The 19,797-nt window shown below is 46.7% G+C and overlaps 1 protein-coding gene across 1 annotated transcript in view; it reads left to right on the top strand.

Annotated features, from left to right (window-relative positions):
• The first annotated feature begins 1,533 nt into the window (after nucleotides 1–1,533).
• Clnk (cytokine dependent hematopoietic cell linker) overlaps nucleotides 1,534–19,797 on the top strand; it is a 94,266-nt gene continuing 76,002 nt past the window's right edge. Inside the window, exons 1-3 of the mRNA XM_041636281.1 lie at nucleotides 1,534–1,580; nucleotides 4,198–4,269; nucleotides 14,797–14,825. Coding sequence (XP_041492215.1) covers nucleotides 1,534–1,580; nucleotides 4,198–4,269; nucleotides 14,797–14,825 — 148 coding nt within the window. The remainder of the gene's footprint in view (nucleotides 1,581–4,197; nucleotides 4,270–14,796; nucleotides 14,826–19,797) is intronic.

Below are 19,797 nucleotides of genomic sequence, written 5' to 3'. Positions count from 1 at the left end.
TTATAGCTGTTTTGTTTTTGTTGGTATTGGCGTTGTTTGGTGTGCGTGTCTAAAATCTGAGTTCCGGGGAGTGATTTAAGGCAGAGAGAGGCATGGCAGGGAGGAAGTCTATTAATTACCCCTGCTCTCTGAGAGCGAAACAGACTTTAAATTTGTTTTCCAGGTTTGTTACTCTCTGCCTTCACTAACTCTCTTCAGAAAGGTTCCTCCTCCCCATTCTCCACTCTCCCTCCCCAACCTCTCTCCTGTACCTCTTGGCTTTTGGTCTGGGCAAGCCTGCTGGTCCCGGCCCCTCTGCAACACACTGATACCAGGGCAAGAGATGGGCCACTCACTGGATGTGTAGCACCTGCTCTGCCACCAGTCTGCTTGCTCCCCTAGAACCAGCTCTTCACTCTCAGCCTGCTGTTTCCTTGCCTCTTACAAGAGCTAAGACGGAAATCTGCCCACACGGTGCCGAGTTGCGATAAACATGAAATCCATCCATATTACTGCTCAGCTCTCTTCTTAACGTTAAGAAGATCAAAGCTGATCTTCTACAGAGGTCAGAGGGTGCATCTAGCTAGCTGAGTTCTTGAGGAACCTAGAGAGAAGCTGAGACAGTTCCCAGAATCTTCATCTGCCTAAATGGACTGATGAAAACCAACGCAAAGAGTGTTGTGTGGCTTGTCAGAGCTCGGAACCGATGCTCATGTCCCAGAGGAGGGTGAAATAGGGCACCCAGTTCAGTGCAGGGGCCAGTCAGTCTCCTAGTCATGGAGACACAGAGGACTCTGGGCAGCAAAATCCTTCAGGACTGTGTATGAATACTGGCAGATGGTTATATATTATCTGTGGATATATTGGTTATCAATCAAGCATTTCCAAGTACAGACGGGGGTAACTCAGCCTGTGCTGTAGGAGAGATACCCAGGATATACCACACCCTCAGTCCAGGACCTACTCAGTGAGAAAGTGAGCAGCCATGGGCACACACAGGTTGCTCTGCTAGAGTTGTTTGGTCAGCGAAGGCCCGCTCTCCAACTACAGTCAAAGTTTCATGCCCCTGCCCCTACTCTCTTCTTCAGTTACTGCCTTGGATGGATACAATCCAATAACTATTTGCTGAGTGAATGAACGAATGAATGAATGAATTTACAAACAAATGAATGGCAAAGAATAAGTGCTGAAGGAACTCAGAGAGGAAGCAATAACTGGAGGAACTCACAAGGAAGGTGGATTGAACTTGGCCTAGAAGAGTGGCAGGTATTTCCAGATACTGAGGAAACACTGAGTGATCTATTTGAGAGTGTGGAAGTGTGAGAAGGAACAGCTCACGGGCCACAGAATAGAACCCAGCAGAGGGACAGCTGGAGAATATGGTGTCATCAGTGGCATTTGAGGACTCTGTTGTATGATGTGGGAGTCCCCTCTGTGTGCTGTGATTACCATTAATGAATAAGGAAACTGCTTTGGACCTATAGCAAGGCAGAACTTAGGTAGGCAGGGAAAACTAGGTTGAATGCTGGGAGAAAGAAGGGTGGAGTCAGAGGGATGTCATGGAACCGCTGTGAGAATCAGACATGCCGAAACCTTATCTGGTAAGCCACCGTCACAAATGAGTAGAAATGGGTTAAATTAATATATAAGAGATTAGCCAATAAGAAACTAGAGCTAATGGGCCAAGCAGTGATTTAATTAATACAGTTTCTGTGTGATTATTTTGGGACTAAGCTAGCCGGGTGGCCAGGAAGAACAAGTGGCTCTCTCCTCCCTCCAACAGTTTTGGATGAGGATTTGGATTTTATCCTGCAGAAACAGTGATCTGGGGAGGATTCTAATGTAGATGAGCTGGGGATGTGATAGTGTTCTTGCCGAGGTTCTGAAGACGGGTGGAGCCCAGGAGACCAGAAAAGAAGATTCAAGGGGAGAAGAGAATGGATATGGGAGTGGGGATGAAAGCAGAGATCTGGGAGAGAGGAGTTGAGAAAGGAGATGCTAGACGCTGAGCTGGAGATACGAAAAATAGAATTAACACTGAAACTGGATTATGGGGTTCAGAGTTAAAAGGCCTTTGAGAACCTACGTGTTAGGATCTGGTAACGGGTCTGCAAGGTGGCGGTGAGTGGAGGGGACACCCATGCTCAGTGCCCAGGATATTCGTTTAAAAGTTAAGTCCTGCAGAGTGACACCTCCCAAAAATGAAGGCCTGGGTCTGTCAAAGGACACTCATAGAAAGATCTAGAAAACAGTTGGTCATTCATGTTCAGAACTTAGAAGAAACACCAATGTGTGGGTAAGATTTATGAATCAGTTTTAACTCAGGAGGAAAAATAATAATGAAATAAAAAGATACAAAGGATAATGCAATCATACAATCATTTTTAAATAATAGAGAAGAATTGGAATGGGTAATTCAGATGATGAACTATAGGATCAAGTTCCATAGTGACAATTCCCTCCTTGCACAGCATACTTACCATGTGGTATCCTGTGGTCTGTACACAAAATACCCATTGGAGAGGGAACCTCAGGCAATCCTGAGGTTTTTCCTAGAGGCCCAAAGTCCTGTGTGCATTCCCACATATCCACATAGGTCCAGGGTAGGTCAGGTACAAACCCAGGCCCAGGAAGACAAATCTTCATGTCTCTGCAGTGGTGGAGATGGAAACTCAATGGTTTTGTCAAACAAGCTTTTATACCTTAAAACAAAGGTAGGGGGCTGGGGAGATGGCTCAATGGATAAACTGTTTGCCAGGAAAAATTGAGGACCCGAGTCCCTAGAAGCCCTATAAAAGCCGGGAATAGCTGCACATATTCATAACCTCATCAGTGGGAGGGGCAGAAAAAAGGTGGAGAGCTGGAATTCATTGACCCACCAATACAGCTGAAATAATGAGCCCTACACACAGTGAGAGATCCTGCCCTGCCCCCGAAAAAGAGCCTAGTGGGACTAGCAAGATAGCTGAGCAGGTGTACGTGCTTGATGCCAAATCTGACATCTCCAGAAGCCACATGGTAGAAGAAGAATATCAACTTTCTCGAGCTGTCCCCTGACCTCAGTGCATAGGCTGTGTGCGTGATGAGCACATGAACACAGTAAATGAGACACGGACGTCCACCTCTGGCCTCTGCATATGCATATATGGATAAGCACGCTCTCTCTCTCTCTCTCTCTCTCTCTCTCTCTCTCTCTCTCTCTCTCTCACACACACACACACACACACACACACACACAGACAAACACAGTAAACAAATAAGTAAATAGAAACGTGAAATAAAAACTCAGCCCGAAACCACGAAGGAGGAAGCCTGAAAGGTCAGGGTGGGGACGGGGTGCTTGACAGTGGAAGCAGAAGCTGACGAGGGAAGACAAGGCTCATCTCCGAACAGGCCTCATGGCAGGGAGTAGACGGTGTTCACAGACAAGTTAACCCAGGCAGAGAGAAGAGGAGGTTGTAAAGTTAGGCTGGCTAACTATCTCGTTGTCATGGAGCAATTGTGTAAGGAAAAAAAATCCCAGGAAGCATTTGATAAAGCCCAGGAAATGTCTGCAAAGAAAAGAGAATATGATGAACCCAACTAATTAGATGAGCTAAGGATGCATAACAATGATGGCTTATGATGTATTTAATGAATTTTAACAAATTAACTCAATTTAAAATCATTTCATCTCTTTGTGGAAAGTGTCTTAGCAGAGTGCCTAAACATTACTTGGATCAGAGCTGTGCTTGCCAAACAGTCTGCCTTTCTACGCGGAACGATGCTTGCTAGACTTGTCTCAGATTCATCTGACACAGAGGAGCAGCTAGACTTGTGCCTGACTCAAGTCGCTGCCCCCACAGTAGCTTAGCAGCCTTCTGTCAAGCTCCCAGCAGAGGTCCATGCTCTTCTCTTTAGGGATGAGCAGAGGGACTCGTGGAGCTTAAGGAAGACAACTGATGTGGGAGACAGCCTCATCTTCGCCCTGACCTGGCACTTCCACCGTCCCACATCCTGTCCTCTCAAACAGTTTGAAGTAGTTAAGTTTCTTTAAACGTGTTTTTAGCCCCCGTGGAATTGCAAAGAAAATGTCAGGAAGAAACACGAGGCATTAATTACTCAAATCCGACTGGGGCTTGGGGGGGGGGCTGTTTCTATGAATGAAAGCACTTTATTAATTTTTTCCTCCAGCTCCTTGCTGTTTCCCCAGCTATAATCTATTTTTTCTCATCCCAGGGGCAATAAAAGGACAACAAAAGAAGGATTCAGTGATTTGAGTTTCCAGAACCTCTCTCTGCTGAAAAATAGGTCAGAATGTTTACTTATTTATTATCAGAGAAGCGAAAGTTTTAGTTCTGTGACAGATGAACTGACCATCAAACATACACATAGACAGACACACACACAAATTAACACACAGACACACATTCACACACAGTGCCACACAAACAGAAACACACACATAGATATTCACACAGAAAGACTTATACACACATACTCACAGAGACTCAAATACACACATACACATACACACAGACTCACACACATACACACAGACTCACACACATACACATACACACAGACTCACACACATACACATACACACAGACTCACACACATACACAGACTCACACACACACACATACACACAGACTCACACACACACACATACACACAGACTCACACACACACACATACACACAGACTCACACACATACACACAGACTCACACACATACACACAGACTCACACACACACACATACACACAGACTCACACACATACACATACACACAGACTCACACACACACATACACACAGACTCACATACATACACACAGACTCACACTCACACACATACACACAGACTCACACACATACACACAGACTCACACACACATACACACAGACTCACACACATACACACAGACTCACACTCACACACATACACACAGACTCACACACACATACACACAGACTCACACACACATACACACAGACTCACACACATACATACACACAGACTCACACACATACACACAGACTCACACATATACACACAGACTCACACACACACATACACACAGACTCACACACATACACACAGACTCACACACATACACACAGACTCACACACACACATACACACAGACTCACACACATACACACAGACTCACACACACACACATACACACAGACTCACACACACACAGACTCACACACATACACACAGACTCACACACAGACTCACACACATACACATACACACAGACTCACACACATACACATACACACAGACTCACACACACACACACACACACATACACAGAGAGCAACTCAAATACACACAGACTCATAAATACACAGACATACTCACAGAGAGAGACTCAAGTACACACAGACTCACACACACACACATACACGCAGACTCAGACACACATACACAAGGGCTCCTACATACATACTCACAGAGAGACTCAAAAATACAGACTCACATGCACATGCACACTGACTCATACACACAGAGACTCAAATACACACAGACTAATGCACACACACAGATGCACAGACTCACACACACACACATACACAGAGAGAGAGAGAGAGAGAGAGAGAGAGAGAGAGAGAGAGAGAGAGACAGAGAGAGAGACTCAACTACACACAGACTCACACACACATAACAATGTTCTTCTCGTTACTTTGCTTCTCAAAGGACTTGAGGTAGGCTGACCAGACAGCTAGTGTCTGGCACACACCTTGGCTGATGGGGCCCTGGTCTCCACAGCGTTGCTTGTCAGGGTTCTTTTACAGTCCACCCAAGCCTCTAGAAAGCCCAAGAGAGACACTTTAGGGATCATCTGTCCCTCTGCCCCTGAGTGACTGGAACAAGGGGTCGTGCTGTCTCTCTGCCCTTGAGCGACTAGAATAATGGGTTGTGGACCCTAACACTGAAACCTGGTGCTTGGAACACATAATTCACCCAAGTCTGCCAGAGGTGACCTCTCTGCCCAGCAGTACCCAAGTCCTCCAGAGGTGGCCTCTCTGCCCAGCAGCGCACAAGGTCTCTTATCTATCAAGTGCTGGCACCCCTCATCTAGTTCAAGTCAATCCTTTCGTGTGCTCTCCAGGTCCTATCACGTGCCACCTGCTGCAGCTCTGAGACCCTAAGGCTCCCTGGAATAAGTGAACTCCCTCTGCACAGTGAACAAATGTCCTCAAGACAGAATAGACAAGTTGTTTTTCACAAACATTTTAAGAAAAGGGAAATTTGTAGTTGCATTCAGACTTCTTTAATGTTTATATTACACACATTTGAATAATGCATTTGAAGTCTGTTTTTCTTATTTCTTGACAAAAGCAAGAGCTGAGAAATGGAAGGGTTAGAAGCCTTCCTTCCAAGAGAGAGGGCTGAAGCGATTACATACATCAAAGTAATATTTACAGTTACATTTTGGGGGAAAAAGACAGAGAGAAAAGAGGAGTGTTGTTTTTTCTTTTTTTTTTCAGAAGCAAATTATTTCAGGATGTGTCATAGCATGCTCAAGATATATTAAAAAGAGCAACTGATGATGCTTCCGCAACCTGTTCCAGGCCATTTATAAACCAATTTTTTTAAAATTCCCATATTCACACAAATCTCTGTATCACTGCATATTTTATAATGAAAGCATTATATGAATATAAATTAGTTTTTGAGATATATAAATCAAATTAAAATGTCTGAAAATGACATATTTTGGTCCACTCTCTTACTTTAGTATCTGTTAAACCAACGTGTTCATTCCCCATAAAACAGCAATCACTGGCATTGATCAAGGGAGGAGAGGGGAAGCTGCCGATGGGCAGGGTCACCATGCATATAGAGTCATCCAGGCCTGAGCTGAAATCTCAGCCAACTTGCTAACTGATAGTGTGGCTTCCAGCAGCTGTCTCCAGCTGTGGACTTTAGAAATGTTACCTGGGAAAAGTTGATTCTCCTTCATGGCTGAATTCCTTTCACTCAAGACTTTGTGGTATTTAGAGAGTGAATCCATGGTCGCTGCACTATTCCTGGATCATAGCAGATTCTCAATAAGTAATAGTCAGGGGATATTCAATAGACACTAGGTTGCACCTGAAGCACTTATTAAGTAGCTCTGAACCCTGCCAATCATCTTCTCAGTCTGCCATTCAAGGGTGAGAAGACTGAAAAAAACTGCCCCAAGGCTACCCAGCTAGTTGTAACATGATAAACGGCAGAGCCATCTTTATTAATAAGATAGAAAACAGCCCTGGTACCCACCTCTTGCTGCTTGCACGTCTTTGAGCATGGGCATTAACTCTCCACCCTCCTTCAAGATTTCTTGATAAGGTACATTGCTAAGCTTAACACTAGGGCACACATGGACAATATGACCCAGGCTACGCAGACCAGTCCCACATCCATTTTCTGCCTACAGTACTAAAGTTAAGAGAGCCCTGCAACCTTTCAAAGTATTTACCTGGCTACGTTGACAACAACCATTTCTCTTGTGTGTCATTTCCTATGAACACAGACGCAGAAGCACTGGTGAGTGCCACACTCAATCAGTATCTGGCACTAGCATGCACCAGATACCCCAAGGGGAGTGTGCAAATACAACTTTCAGAAGTTTGATCTGAAATAGATAGTTTTATTACATGGCAGAAGAGAAGCAGACCCTATGGGGGCCCAGAGACTTAGCATCTGTTGGTCAACCAAAGGTCTAGTCACATCCAGACTCCAACAAGAAGCAGGCCCAACACTCCAACCCCTGTCTTCATTTTCCACAAAGGAATTCCATCCCTCTTTCCTATCCCAAATTTGTAGCAACAGTTCTCCAGGGGACAAGGTACAGATGGTTGACTTCCAATGCCTTTGGAAACAGCAACCTCTTTTATTCTATGCACTAGGATGCCCTCTGCTGAGCCCCTGAGACCATGTAAGAACAGGAGTGAGCTGCTAGCACCTTTGTGGGTCTGCTCGCCTAGACTCTGGTTTTCTCTTGTGGTATGCAGCTGCTCAAGGATGTCATAGAACTGAGAGATCCCAGGGCTCACTCCGTGCCTCCACTCCACTGTAGAGATGATCGGGCAAGAGATTCGCTAGAAAAATCTTCACTATACATCCAATACATGCTCAGAGTATGCAAGTACCCACTGGGGGTCTGCTACCTTTTCTCCAAACCAGGACAGTCTCTTAGTTGTCATTGCTAGATAAACATCTAAGGAAAGGGACAAAAGAAATGTAGATAAAGTCAAGACCCATGGCAGTTTAATAGTGCTGATAACCAGAGTTGTTGGAGACGTCACTGTGCCCAGAGTTTTCTACAGTGTCAAGTATCTATTGAGTGCTTAAATGGGTGGCAAAAGGATCTCTGACCTGGGAACATGAGTGGCAAGGAGGAGAGTGGGAATGGAAGGCAGGGGCCAAGCAGGGAGGGCCAAAGAGAGGTGACAAGGATTTCTAGCTCTTCAGTTCACTGAAACAATGTCCCAGCTATAGTGGGTGTGACAAGCCATCCTGTGGTCTGACTCGCGTGCTGTGATACCCATCCAGGTGATCAACTTCACCTTCAGTTTTTAGCCTTTGCCACAGACATTCTCTGCTTACCTGAAAAGGACTGTCACTCTCAAGGACATGCTCTGTCCTCAGAAGTTCATCAGTAGAGGCAGCATGTGACTAACCCCATCTAGCTTTCCAGCCCCTCAGAGATGCATGGTTAGAGGAAGAAGTTGTCCAAGAGCTGGAGGGGGGGTTGTCTGTATGCTTCCTAGGAGAAGGAAAGCTCATGGAGGTACGGGTGGTATCGAACATGGGGACTTCTCAAGGCATTTGCCCCAAACCATGTTCACCGATGGACCAGATGAAAGATTCTGGAATCGAAGAGTGTTGAGTGTGTGAATGTATCAAAATAACCACAGAGACATACAGTTGTTATGTATAAAAGAGGAAGGTTCTGGGAACTCGCCAGGGAAGTCTTTAAGACTTTATTAAATAGGAAACAGAGATGATTTCACCATGAACAAATTTCACCAGCTTCCAAGTATCAGGAAATGGAAAGCCTTCCCCAGTCTCTACTCTAGTGAAAATATAGACCTCCCCTTTCAAGGGAATTCAGATGCTTTTTATAAGGAAGAGTCCTACTGTGTTTGGATACTCTATTGGCCTTGTTAGGATAAGATATGGTCTGCAAAGCATCTCTAGGCCTACATCCTCCTGGGATGTTCATGATCCATGCTTCCCTTAGCATGTGCATGCTACATGCATTCTCTCACCCATCTCCTTCCTCCTGCTGGCTCACCAACATGCTTGTGCATATGGGCCAAGCTCCAGGGACCATATGAAGTGCCCATCTCCTTTTAGGGGTCACTGTAGTTAGTCTGAGAATTCAAGATGGGATCTATTCCAGATGTGTGGTTGAATTCAATCAAATAAGAGTAAGGTATACATCCAGGCAATAAAGGAGATTTTGTGGTCACTTGGCAAATAAGGAAGACACTCACATCCATCCACTATGCTCCCCCACACACACTACTGGAAAGCCCACTTGGCCCCTTTTTTAACCAATCCTGTGTGTTCCTTTGTTACCTTCCTGAGATATAGTTCTGCATGTCTTCGCCATGCCCAACACTCTGCTATGCCTCGGTCACGCCAGCCTGCTAACCGAGTCCTGCAGGTTCTCTACCCACAGAGCACGCTGCGTGTGTCCAAACCTTAGGCCCCACAGTTCTCTAGTGGGAACTTCCTCCTCTGAATGGAGAGTCACCAGCCTGAGTGTGTGAAGCAACATACCTTTGACTCCCGGGGAAACTACCCACAGTCATCCACCCGTGAAATAAAAGGAATCGCGAGTATCTTTACCACCCCATTTGACACAAGCAAATATAAGAGCCCGAGTGTGGGAACAAAGATACTGTTCCCCTGTGCAAGGCCTGTGTGAGATCCTTTTTGTAACATGCTCAGTTCCTACTGTGGTTATTCAAGTGAAGAGGGGGAGGTACCAAACTTAGAAACCCGTGTTCTCCTTCATGTCTCTCTGTATTTAAAATGAGTTGAGTAACTCCTAAATATATCAATTGTCTTTCAAAAGCTACAGAATTTTATTCTGGAGTAACCTTCCAATTTCGTGAATAGAGCTTAAATAAGTTGTAAAGTTCCACTCGGTCACACTTGGAAGCTTGGGAGATGAAGCAGACTGATGACGTAAGATCACATGGATCATGTCCCTGGGTTTGCTGCCAAATTCCAGGGGACGATGAGTTATTAGTCTCTATTCAGGAGCCAACCCTGGAGGCAGGGCTGGGTCCTATAAAGATGGGACCCAGATAACACACCAGCTACACTGTGTTCCCGCAGATAGGAAGGACACAGGAACACACTGTCTGCATCATCACATCCAGTGTGCTAGGCAGCAGGAGAAGGGGGGGAGGGGAGAGTTTGTTTCAGTATCCTTTAAAAATTAAAGCTCATTAAATGCATTAAATTATTTAAAAGAATTAAAAATTAAAAAATAATTCCAAATATAAAATCTATCTACGATAAGATTACATATCGGAAAACCACAGACATGGGAGGGCCAACCTTGACCATTCTATAGTTCGTGGATCTGCCTGTCACAGTGATGACACCTGCCACACACACCGGAAATGCCAAGGAAGGAAACCCTGCTTCCTTCAGGCCCAGATGTGGAAGGGAGCCTGGAGTCCAAAGGCAGAGGATGCTGCCAATCTTGCGCTCTGTCCAGCTGTGGCCCCATTTGCACATGACTATGTTATTGATGCTGTTGACAAAAGGAAGCCAGAATGCATCTTGTGATTCCCTGGCAAGGGGCAGCTTGCTAACAGGCCGGCCTCTCTGGAGCACAGGCAGAGCACATCAAATCCCCGTGAAGTCAGCTAGCGGCGTCTTTCATTCGTCACCATGGGCTGTCAGGCTGCAAAGAGCATTAACACGGGAGCCTTTCCCGAGAGCTCGGCAGCTGCTAGTGTCAGGATGATGTCCACACTCCATCTAGACAAACCCACAGTGTCCAGCCTCCCTCTTCCTCCATCAAGGGCAACAGTGCCAGCCTCCCCACCCCCAAGCCAATTCTCCAGCTCTCTGGATCATAGCAGCAGGCTCGGCTGGGATAACAGCCCTCCTTCCTGCTTTGCCGAGGCTTCCTTGGCTAATTCGCAGGCCTGCATTGACGCACAGAAAGCCCACGGGGTGCAGAATCCCCGAGGACATGACATATGAACATCCAACCATCATTTCGGGGGCCCCGCCCAGAGAGAAGCAAAGAAGCCACCTTCAGACAGCCTTGGCAATAGGGAGGAGGCTTCCAGATGCACAGCCCTCTGCAAGCTGTGCTGCTGCTCTAGGCTTGTGAATAACAAGGAACTCAGAGGGGAAACCTGACTCTGGCAATCGCTTATTGTGCCACTCTAGGCCGGTTAAGTTTTAGTTACAGCTGCAGAGTGGAAGACAGAGATCCAATTGGCTGAAACGGATGCCAGAAACCCGTGTCTGGTGCCTCCAAACAGCTCCTCTGCCCTTGTGTATTACTATTACTTGCGGATAGCTTAAAAAAACACATAACATGTGATCAGCTCCCCAACATCCAGCTGTGCACACAGTGCCATTAACTATGGGCACACGGCAGCCGCTAGATCATCTCTAAGACCTGTTTTCTCGTGAAAAACCAAAACACTGTGCCCTTGAATGGCCCATCCTTCTCCTGCCCCTGGCAGCCTCCTTCCACTCTGTGTCATCGCAACAGCGATGCTGGATAGTATTTGTCTCTTCGCAGCATCTATACAGTGACATCTATGGCTTTCTGTAAGTCAGAAATAAAAATAGGAGCTGGGCTGTTACATAGCTCTAATGCCAGTACCCAGGAAGCGAAAACAGGAGGACTGTAGAGAGTTCAAAGCAAGGCCAGCCTGGGCCATGGAGAGACCTCGTCTCAAAAAACATCTGTTAATTAATCAATCCATAAATGTAAAATAAAGCATCGCATTTGCAGGGCACAGAAATTGAGTAGGTAAATGTAAATAGGTCAAACTCTGCTGGAAAGAATGGAGCCAGGTCAGTGCCCAGACCCCGGCTCAATGGTTTTGTTTTTTTTCTTTCATCATCTTTTGTTCAACTTACTGTGTGCCAAAGGGCCTCAGCCAAGGGTCTGAGGAGAGGGAAGACACTACCCCAGTTCCGGCCTCAGCTTTCTTGTCCAACTAGCAAATCAGACTATGTGATCTCCAGTTGCATTCTAAAGGACTGGGGAGGCCAAGTCAGAAGACAGTGAAATCAAAAGTCAGAGTCCTCCCTAGGACCCACAGAAGACTTCTCCTGGGGCTCAGAAGTCCAAGATGCACACCTACATCTGGCCCACTTTGGAATCCCGACGTGGAGTCCCTGGGATACTTGCTCATTCCTAATGAGCTCACTGTACACAGTCGCAGGATCCTGTCCTATTGCACACGTCATAAGATGCACATCTGGGGGCCTTGTGAGGCCTAATGAAAGGCCAGGATGTCAAGGAGACCATGTGTCCAGGGCGACAGAAGAGTGCTCACAGCTCCCCCTCCCCCAGTAGGATTTGCTTCTCACTGCGTAATGTACCATTACTTTCTGCTGGGGCTCAGGTAACTTGAAAGGGTACCAGCTGCTAACCACAGGGCTCCAGGCTGCAGGTGCACCTTGGCTCCCAAGTGAGACTCACCACACCCCATAGGCGTGGGTAGGGAGAGCAAGCTGGAGAGAAAGCAGAGCTTGAGGTAATTTCCCTACCTCTCAGTGACTGGCTGGATTGGGCTCTTTGTGCAGCCCTGTGCCCTGTTCCTTATCTGGGAAGACAACGGTTCCCCAAGGTCATTTGGACGATGAAGTTAGGGAAGGGATGGCATCAGAACAGGCAGGAATCTGGACTCTGGAGCTCTGGTCTCCTGGTTACTGATGCTTCATGGCTTAACTATTGTGTGCCCAGTGTCCCAGCCACCAGACAGGCCTCATAAATATTTACACGCAGTGTGTGTTGCGATGCTCAGTTAATTGCAGCTGTGACGCACGTCGAGCACCTCGGAGGAAAGGTGTGCGTAGGGAGGCAGGGGTTATTAAATGCACAAACAACTCGGCTCGCGGAAGCAGCTGCCTTTGGAGCTTTCCATTGCCCTGGGGCTTTTCAGACCAGAGCCCGAATCTAGGGAAAAGTTGCTCCCAAGGGGACACTGTCCAAGGGTGACATTTGTGATTATGCCAAGAACTTGTCGTCAGAACATGAGCAGTGACACGCACACGTGATTTATCAAGGAGGAAATGCAGGTAATAATTCAAACTCCTTAGCTGTCTCAGGAGTGAAACAGGTGCCATGAGGATCGAGTGTCAAGTAGGTAAAGCAGAGTTGGACCCAGGATCCCGGTGGGGAGGCACAGTGGGTGGCCGCTTCCCGTTCAGTGGATAAGAATGTAAGTTAATAGGAATCAATACAAAGCATCCAGAAAGCATCGGAGAAAGGTTGCCACAGGGCCTGTGGACGCCCGCACTACTCGACGCTTCCCTTTGACTAGATTATTGTCTGTCCGTGAAGATATTCAGAGATGGCACTGAGTTGCTAGAATGGATGGGTTTTGCAATCTTGTTTACAGTCATCAAAATTAACAAGAACCTAAATCTGCTCCAAAAGTGTCACATAGCCCACAAATGTGTTTTTCAAAGACACTGCATAATGAAGTGTCACAGTGACATCCTACACACTCTGATATAAAGACGTTTAAACACCTATGTATCTCAATGTATGCCTGTGGGACTGCAAGACCGTTTAGTGGGTAAGAGCACGGATGCAATCCCGTTGACTTGAGGTCTGTGTCTGTAACCCACCCAAAAGCCTAGTGCAGGGACAGGCGTCTGTAATTGCAGCCCTCCTAAGGGGAGTGAGATGAGAGGTGGAGACAGGGGCATTGCCTGGCAGCTCACAGGATGGGCTGTCATGGAATATGAAGTACAGAAATGAGGGTGGGAGCAGAGAACCAAGCCCTAAGAGCTGTCTTCTGACCTCCACACATGTGCCATGACACGGGGACCACCACACACACGCACATATGCACACACACACACATATATTCAAGTGCATGCACACGCATGCACGCATCATTCACACATACAAGATAATACATTGTTTTGACTTTAAATGCATGCATGCGTCCTCATTGCACACACATACACATACAAATACAGTGATGACTCTTTCTTGTTTATGCTCTATCTCCTATATTGCCTCTAACAAAACATTACTTCAAGACTACAATCATACAAGCACAAAGGGTTTGCTTCCTGTTTGTATTTTACAGGCTGGGGCAGGGTGGGTGATTGCTCAGAGGGTAAAGAACTTACTTTGCAAGGATAGGGATAGATAGATGATAGATAGATAGATAGATAGATAGATAGATAGATAGATAGCCGTGATAGAAAATTAGAACATGTTTATAATTTTATAGTCCAGCCCTGGGGAGGTGGAACTAAGACGGCCCCCGGGGCTCACTAACCAGCCCAACATCCATGGTGTGCTCTAGCCCAATGACAGACCCTGTCTTGAAATGTCAAGGTGGACCACACCTGAGGAGCAAACTGAGATGTCCTCTGACCTCCACGTGCATGCTTACACGTGTGCACACATCCATACACATGTGAAGCTAGATATGCGTGGACACTCACACCTGTGCACCTGCACAGATACGAACATGCATGTGCAGCATTCACAGAATGAATGGTGAAATGCATCTTGGGAGTGCCCACTACTGTGGAAGCAGTGAGGAATTCAGTAGCTGAAACTCACGATTATTCTCTTTTCTGCCTTAGGTCATGGCTGTGCCTCAGCGGTGCCAAAGGTGAGTCATGGGTTCTGTGTCCTCTAAGTGATGAGCTAGCCTGGCCTATTGGTCTTTCCTTTCTATTCTTTTCTGGCGTTCTTTCTTTGCTGTACATGTGAAGGAGCCATGACTGCCTCTCTCTGTACAGCTCTGATGTCAGGGCCTCAGTGGAGAACACTCGGACAGCAGGGGTCCTTCAAGCAGGTGGCTGATGCTTGCACCTGGACATCAGGAAGTCTAGACCCCTTGACATGGGCTGGGCTTGTCAAAAACAGATGGCAGGGTTTTAAGAGAGAATGCATTCCAGGAAGGAAAGCCCCCAAAAGAGCAACTCGGGGAACCAGGACAAGAGCCTTCTTGTGATCTAGCCTCAGACATCCAGAGCGTCATTCCCGATGTAGCTCTGGATTACAGGCAAGTCATTAGCCTAGATTTCAGAAGATGCAGCCATCCAGGAACGCTGTGTTTCCATCACTCAGTAACATGCATTAGCTTCCTGTACCCCTTCCCTCCAGCTGCCCCAGAGCACAACTGATTAGCCTGCCAGGCCCGCAACTCTGCAGATATGTGGGGATCCTGGGGCCCCACTGGTTGGTTAGCTGTGCAGCCTTGGGCAGAGTGCCACATTGTGAGCCCGAGTTCCTCCTTTTGTGAAATAGGTAGAGACCTAAATGATTCACTAGTGCCCAGTTCACTAAACGTTCTATTGTAGGTTTCGTGTGTGTGTGTGTGTGTGTGTGTGTGTGTGTGTGTGTGTGGCAGAAAAAATGGAAGGTCCCGTAGAACCCCACTAGAAAATGGGACTTGATTGTGAGGATCCAAGTAAGAGAGAAAATGAGCACTAGGCTAGAAGCAGTGTGCAAAGAAGTGCAGGAAGCTTGGAGAGTTCTGTGCCCAGCACGGACAGGTTCCCTGTAGGGCAGCTTGTAGTATGCACCCTGCACTCACCTTAACACAGGCTGCCATAGAATAGTATAAAAGTCACAGCACGGCCCCAAAGTGAAGTGGGAGACTAAACAGTGGCGGATGCCCGGCACTCACCCTCCTCCCCTCAATCTGTCCCCCGGTAAGCGCCCCTCCAGGCCTGAGTTCTCCAAGGTGGATGCCTGCAAACTATGGTGAACTCTTTGGTCTCAAATACACTATCTATTCCCCACCCTCTCATCTTCTCTCAACCCCCACTGGAATCCTGGAGGAGACTGGAACACTCTAACAGACTTTGTCCAGGACAATAAAACTTGTTTTTTTTTTGTGGGGAGGGGGTGATGGTGGGGGGAATACATTAATTAGTTGGTTGCTTGGGAACCATGAGAGTTAAACAGCATGTCAGTGTAGACAGCCATATTGCCTTCTCCATCTTGGGTTAGAAGCAGAGAAGAATGGAAGGTATATAGTCTATTCCATTAACAACATTCTAGAAATACAAGGAAAAGAAAGTTTTAAAAAGCCAACTCTGATTAAAAATGTCCAGGCCTGCCCAGACACAGGTGCATCAACACCCTGCCAAAACTGTACGAAATCACAGCATGCCTATCGCAGACCTCTCCGAGGCCGACCCTAACAGCCTTAATGTGGCTGAGGACATGCACGAAGGTTGACGTCAGAGAAGGGCCATCTAGGGATAGTCACACACTCCTAGGTTCTTCCTGGTGTAGGCGATTTTTCACCAACGGATTCTTTGCAAACGTGGTGGGGTGATCCAAGAGAGAGAGAGAGAGAGAGAGAGAAAGAGAGAGAGAGAGAATGCCTTGAGGCCGTTTTAGCAGAGGAATGCTCACACACACACACATACACACACACACCCCGTGAAACTGTTGACTGCTTGTTTGTGAAAGAGTAGGCAAGAAAACATGGTGCACAATACGCACAGGTGTATTGATGCACAAGTTGTGGTGTGTGTGTGGGTGTGTCTCACACTATGTGCATAATATGAGAAGATAAATTAACATACATCTGTGTTGTATCTCTGTGTGTCTCTGTATCTCTGTGTCTCTTTATTTGTATCTGTCCCCTCTCTCCCTGCCATGTGCCTGTGTGTGTGTGTGTGTGTGTGTGTGCGCGCGTGTGTGTGTCTGGAAGTCTATGTGAGTGTGCCTATCTGTGCTTGTCCGTGTGGGTGTCTGTAGGAATCTCTCTAATTGTATTTGCATGTCTCAGTGCAGGGTTGTCTGCAATCAAATATATTAGTTGTGTCAGTGAATCAACATTGCTCCTCTTTTGCATATCTGTATCTTATAATTTCTTCTGAAGAAACATACGCTTTTATATAGTGGAAACAATCTATCAAAAACTGACTGTTTAACAAATCCTCCAGGCCTGGAAAAGGCGGACACTTTCTGGGATGTAAGCAATAGGCCGATGTAGCTGCCTCCTCTAGAGGCATGCATGGTGCTATATTATCCAACAATATGAACCTGTCAGTTACCTACTTCTGATGCCTAATGAATAGAATCTCAGACAAGTGACTGCCTTATTTAGAAAGTGTGTCCTCACAGGCTGGGGGGGTGGGGGGTGGTCATAAGAAATACGCTGATCTATTAAAGAGACAAGAAATTTCATTTTTCCAGAAACATTTGGATTTTTTCCTTCTAGTTTTCTAAGATAACGGGTATTAAAAGTTGATTGCACACACACACTTTAAAAAGAAAAAGTAATAAAGATTTTTAAGACTAGGAGGCAAACCAGCTAGTACAAAATATGTGGGCCTCTAGCGACCCCTGCTGGCTGATTCTGGGCATTGCAGTAACTGAGCTAAATGAATAAGAGGCGCTATCAGCCTGATTCTCCGCAAGGGTTCATAACACTAGTGGACAGGAACAGAGCGAAACGGACAGCTGAACCAGAGTGAGGCACTCGCCACACTATTGGAAGTATGTCACAGTGTTGGATCACCCCAATACTGGCAAACCCAAGGACTAATAGTTGCCTACAAACTGCAGTGTACTTTAGACACAAAATTTACAGCCCACCCCAGGGCTTACACTTTGGCTGACCTCTGCTGAGGCCAAGGAAGCATTCCTTTTAAGACGATAATTCCAATGCAGGTAGTTCTAGAATGTTCGTTAGAGAGTCTCTTGCTGAGACAAAGAAAGCTCCAAGTATCCAGACCATCCCCACCTGGAGGCTTCTGTTGGTGGTCTAGACAGCCAGTATATTCGTCTGGGGTTTCCACTGAACTCTAAGGAGTGGAGGAGGGGACCGCCTCTCCTTCACCACCTAGTCCCTCATCTGTCATCCAGCCAGCCCGTTTACCCCCGGTTCCTAATGTGGCAGCCGTAATAACAGAGCAATGAAACACTGAGGTCTGACAGACCCAACTGAGCATGTGCATCACAGAGGAAGAGGTGAAAACCTAGAAAAGGGGGTGACTTTTCTGGGGCCACTGGGTGAGGGCCTGTGCTCTAGCTCCTCGTGAGCATTGCCTCTCGCTGGCTGAGACTGAATTGACAGCTCATGGCATCCAGGCGAGGAGCTGTGCACCAGCAATTAAAACTGAGAGACCCAGAAAGTCACAGGCCTCTCTCTTTGCCTTTCCCTAGTGTGTGCCAGGCATCCTATAACCTTGTCTGGCTTACCTGTCGGGCTGGTTTTATTATTCTCATATATAAATAAGATTAACTGGGCCCAAGAGAAACTAGATACACTGGCAAGAAGGCAGTAGAGCTCAAATCCACTGCAATATGCCAAGCAGCAGACAACTTTGGTCTTGGTCTTTCATCTGTTAAAAAAGGCATCACCAGATGTTAGCGGCTGCTGGGTCCCTGAGCATCCCAGCTGAGGAGGACCTGGCTTGAAGAATTTTTATGGAAGATCAGCATTTGGACATCAGTGGAACTGAAAGCTAGAAAAGCCACACCTAACATTCAAGTAAGCACCGGAGGGAGCAAGCTCCCACGCTGGAGCTGAAAGCAGAGCTGTAGACTTGGACTGAGCCAGAAAGGCCGGGCTACGCAGCTGAACTTGGAAAGACAAACACACTGCACATTGTTCGAGGGCACTGAGCCAAGAAATCACACGCTCTCTGGAAGCTGTGATTTTCTACCTTGAAAACACAGACGAAAATTTCTCAGCAGCTATCTAGGATACATCCTGTCGAACCCTTCCAAAGAGTAGCATCCGTTAGCCAAGGTTCTAACTGAGGGCATTTGCCTGAGCCCATGTGGTCAGAAAGTGACAGGCCAGGATTTGAACCTAGAACATCCCGTTAGTCTCTAAGAAATGTGTTTGCCTCTCTCCCAGCTTTGGTTAGTGACTTTGCTATGTGCCTGGCAAGCTCCAAAGCTCACATCTCTAAGGAGCAGAAACATTAAAGGCTGCAAGGCATGTAAAGACTTCACGGAGGCTCAACCAGGAGAAATACTTGCTATATATTTTTTTTTCTTACATAAGGCAAATCTAGAAATAACCTGCCTAAGGCCTGTAGCTTCTCGGCTTCTGAGAGATCCTCGAATACCCAAACATTTTCCCCGTCTTATTGCTCCCTCCTCAATCTCATAGCCCACAGTAATGACGCCTGTGAGCCACACAGCAGGAGGAAGACAGGCAAGTGAGTCACGACTAAAGAAAGGATCCTGGCAGCTGTGAGTTGACTCTCTGCCTAGATTACACGGAACAGAACTTGGACTTGTGGTCACAGACAGCACCGCTTGGCCAGGAACCCAGCAGACCTCGAGTGGCACATGGATCCAGGGAGATGCCCAGATGTCTTTGCTGTGGCACATCCAGAGAGCGACAGAAGGCAACCTCTGAGCCTTCAGTCTTCAGTACGTATTTGGTGACGTCTAACTAGTAGTCTGTGGCTCTGGAGTCAAGCCAAAGCAGTACACCTCACGCTCCACTCCATTCCCTGAGTCTCCTGTAACAGAAATGAAAATGGAAGGTGGTTTTGTACCAGAACCTTCCCGAGACCTGGTAACTGGCCCTGCTTCCTGAGGGAAGAAACAGCTGTGTTAATTTTTCACCACTGTGAAAAAAAAATACCTGAGACAAT

This window comes from Microtus oregoni, unplaced genomic scaffold (assembly GCF_018167655.1).
Source record: "Microtus oregoni isolate MIOR12 unplaced genomic scaffold, Mior012 000049F_ref0000343, whole genome shotgun sequence".
Classification (NCBI taxonomy): Eukaryota; Metazoa; Chordata; class Mammalia; order Rodentia; family Cricetidae; genus Microtus; species Microtus oregoni.
Note: the sequence above shows the minus strand (reverse complement) of the source record. Positions and strands in the feature narration are given on the sequence as shown.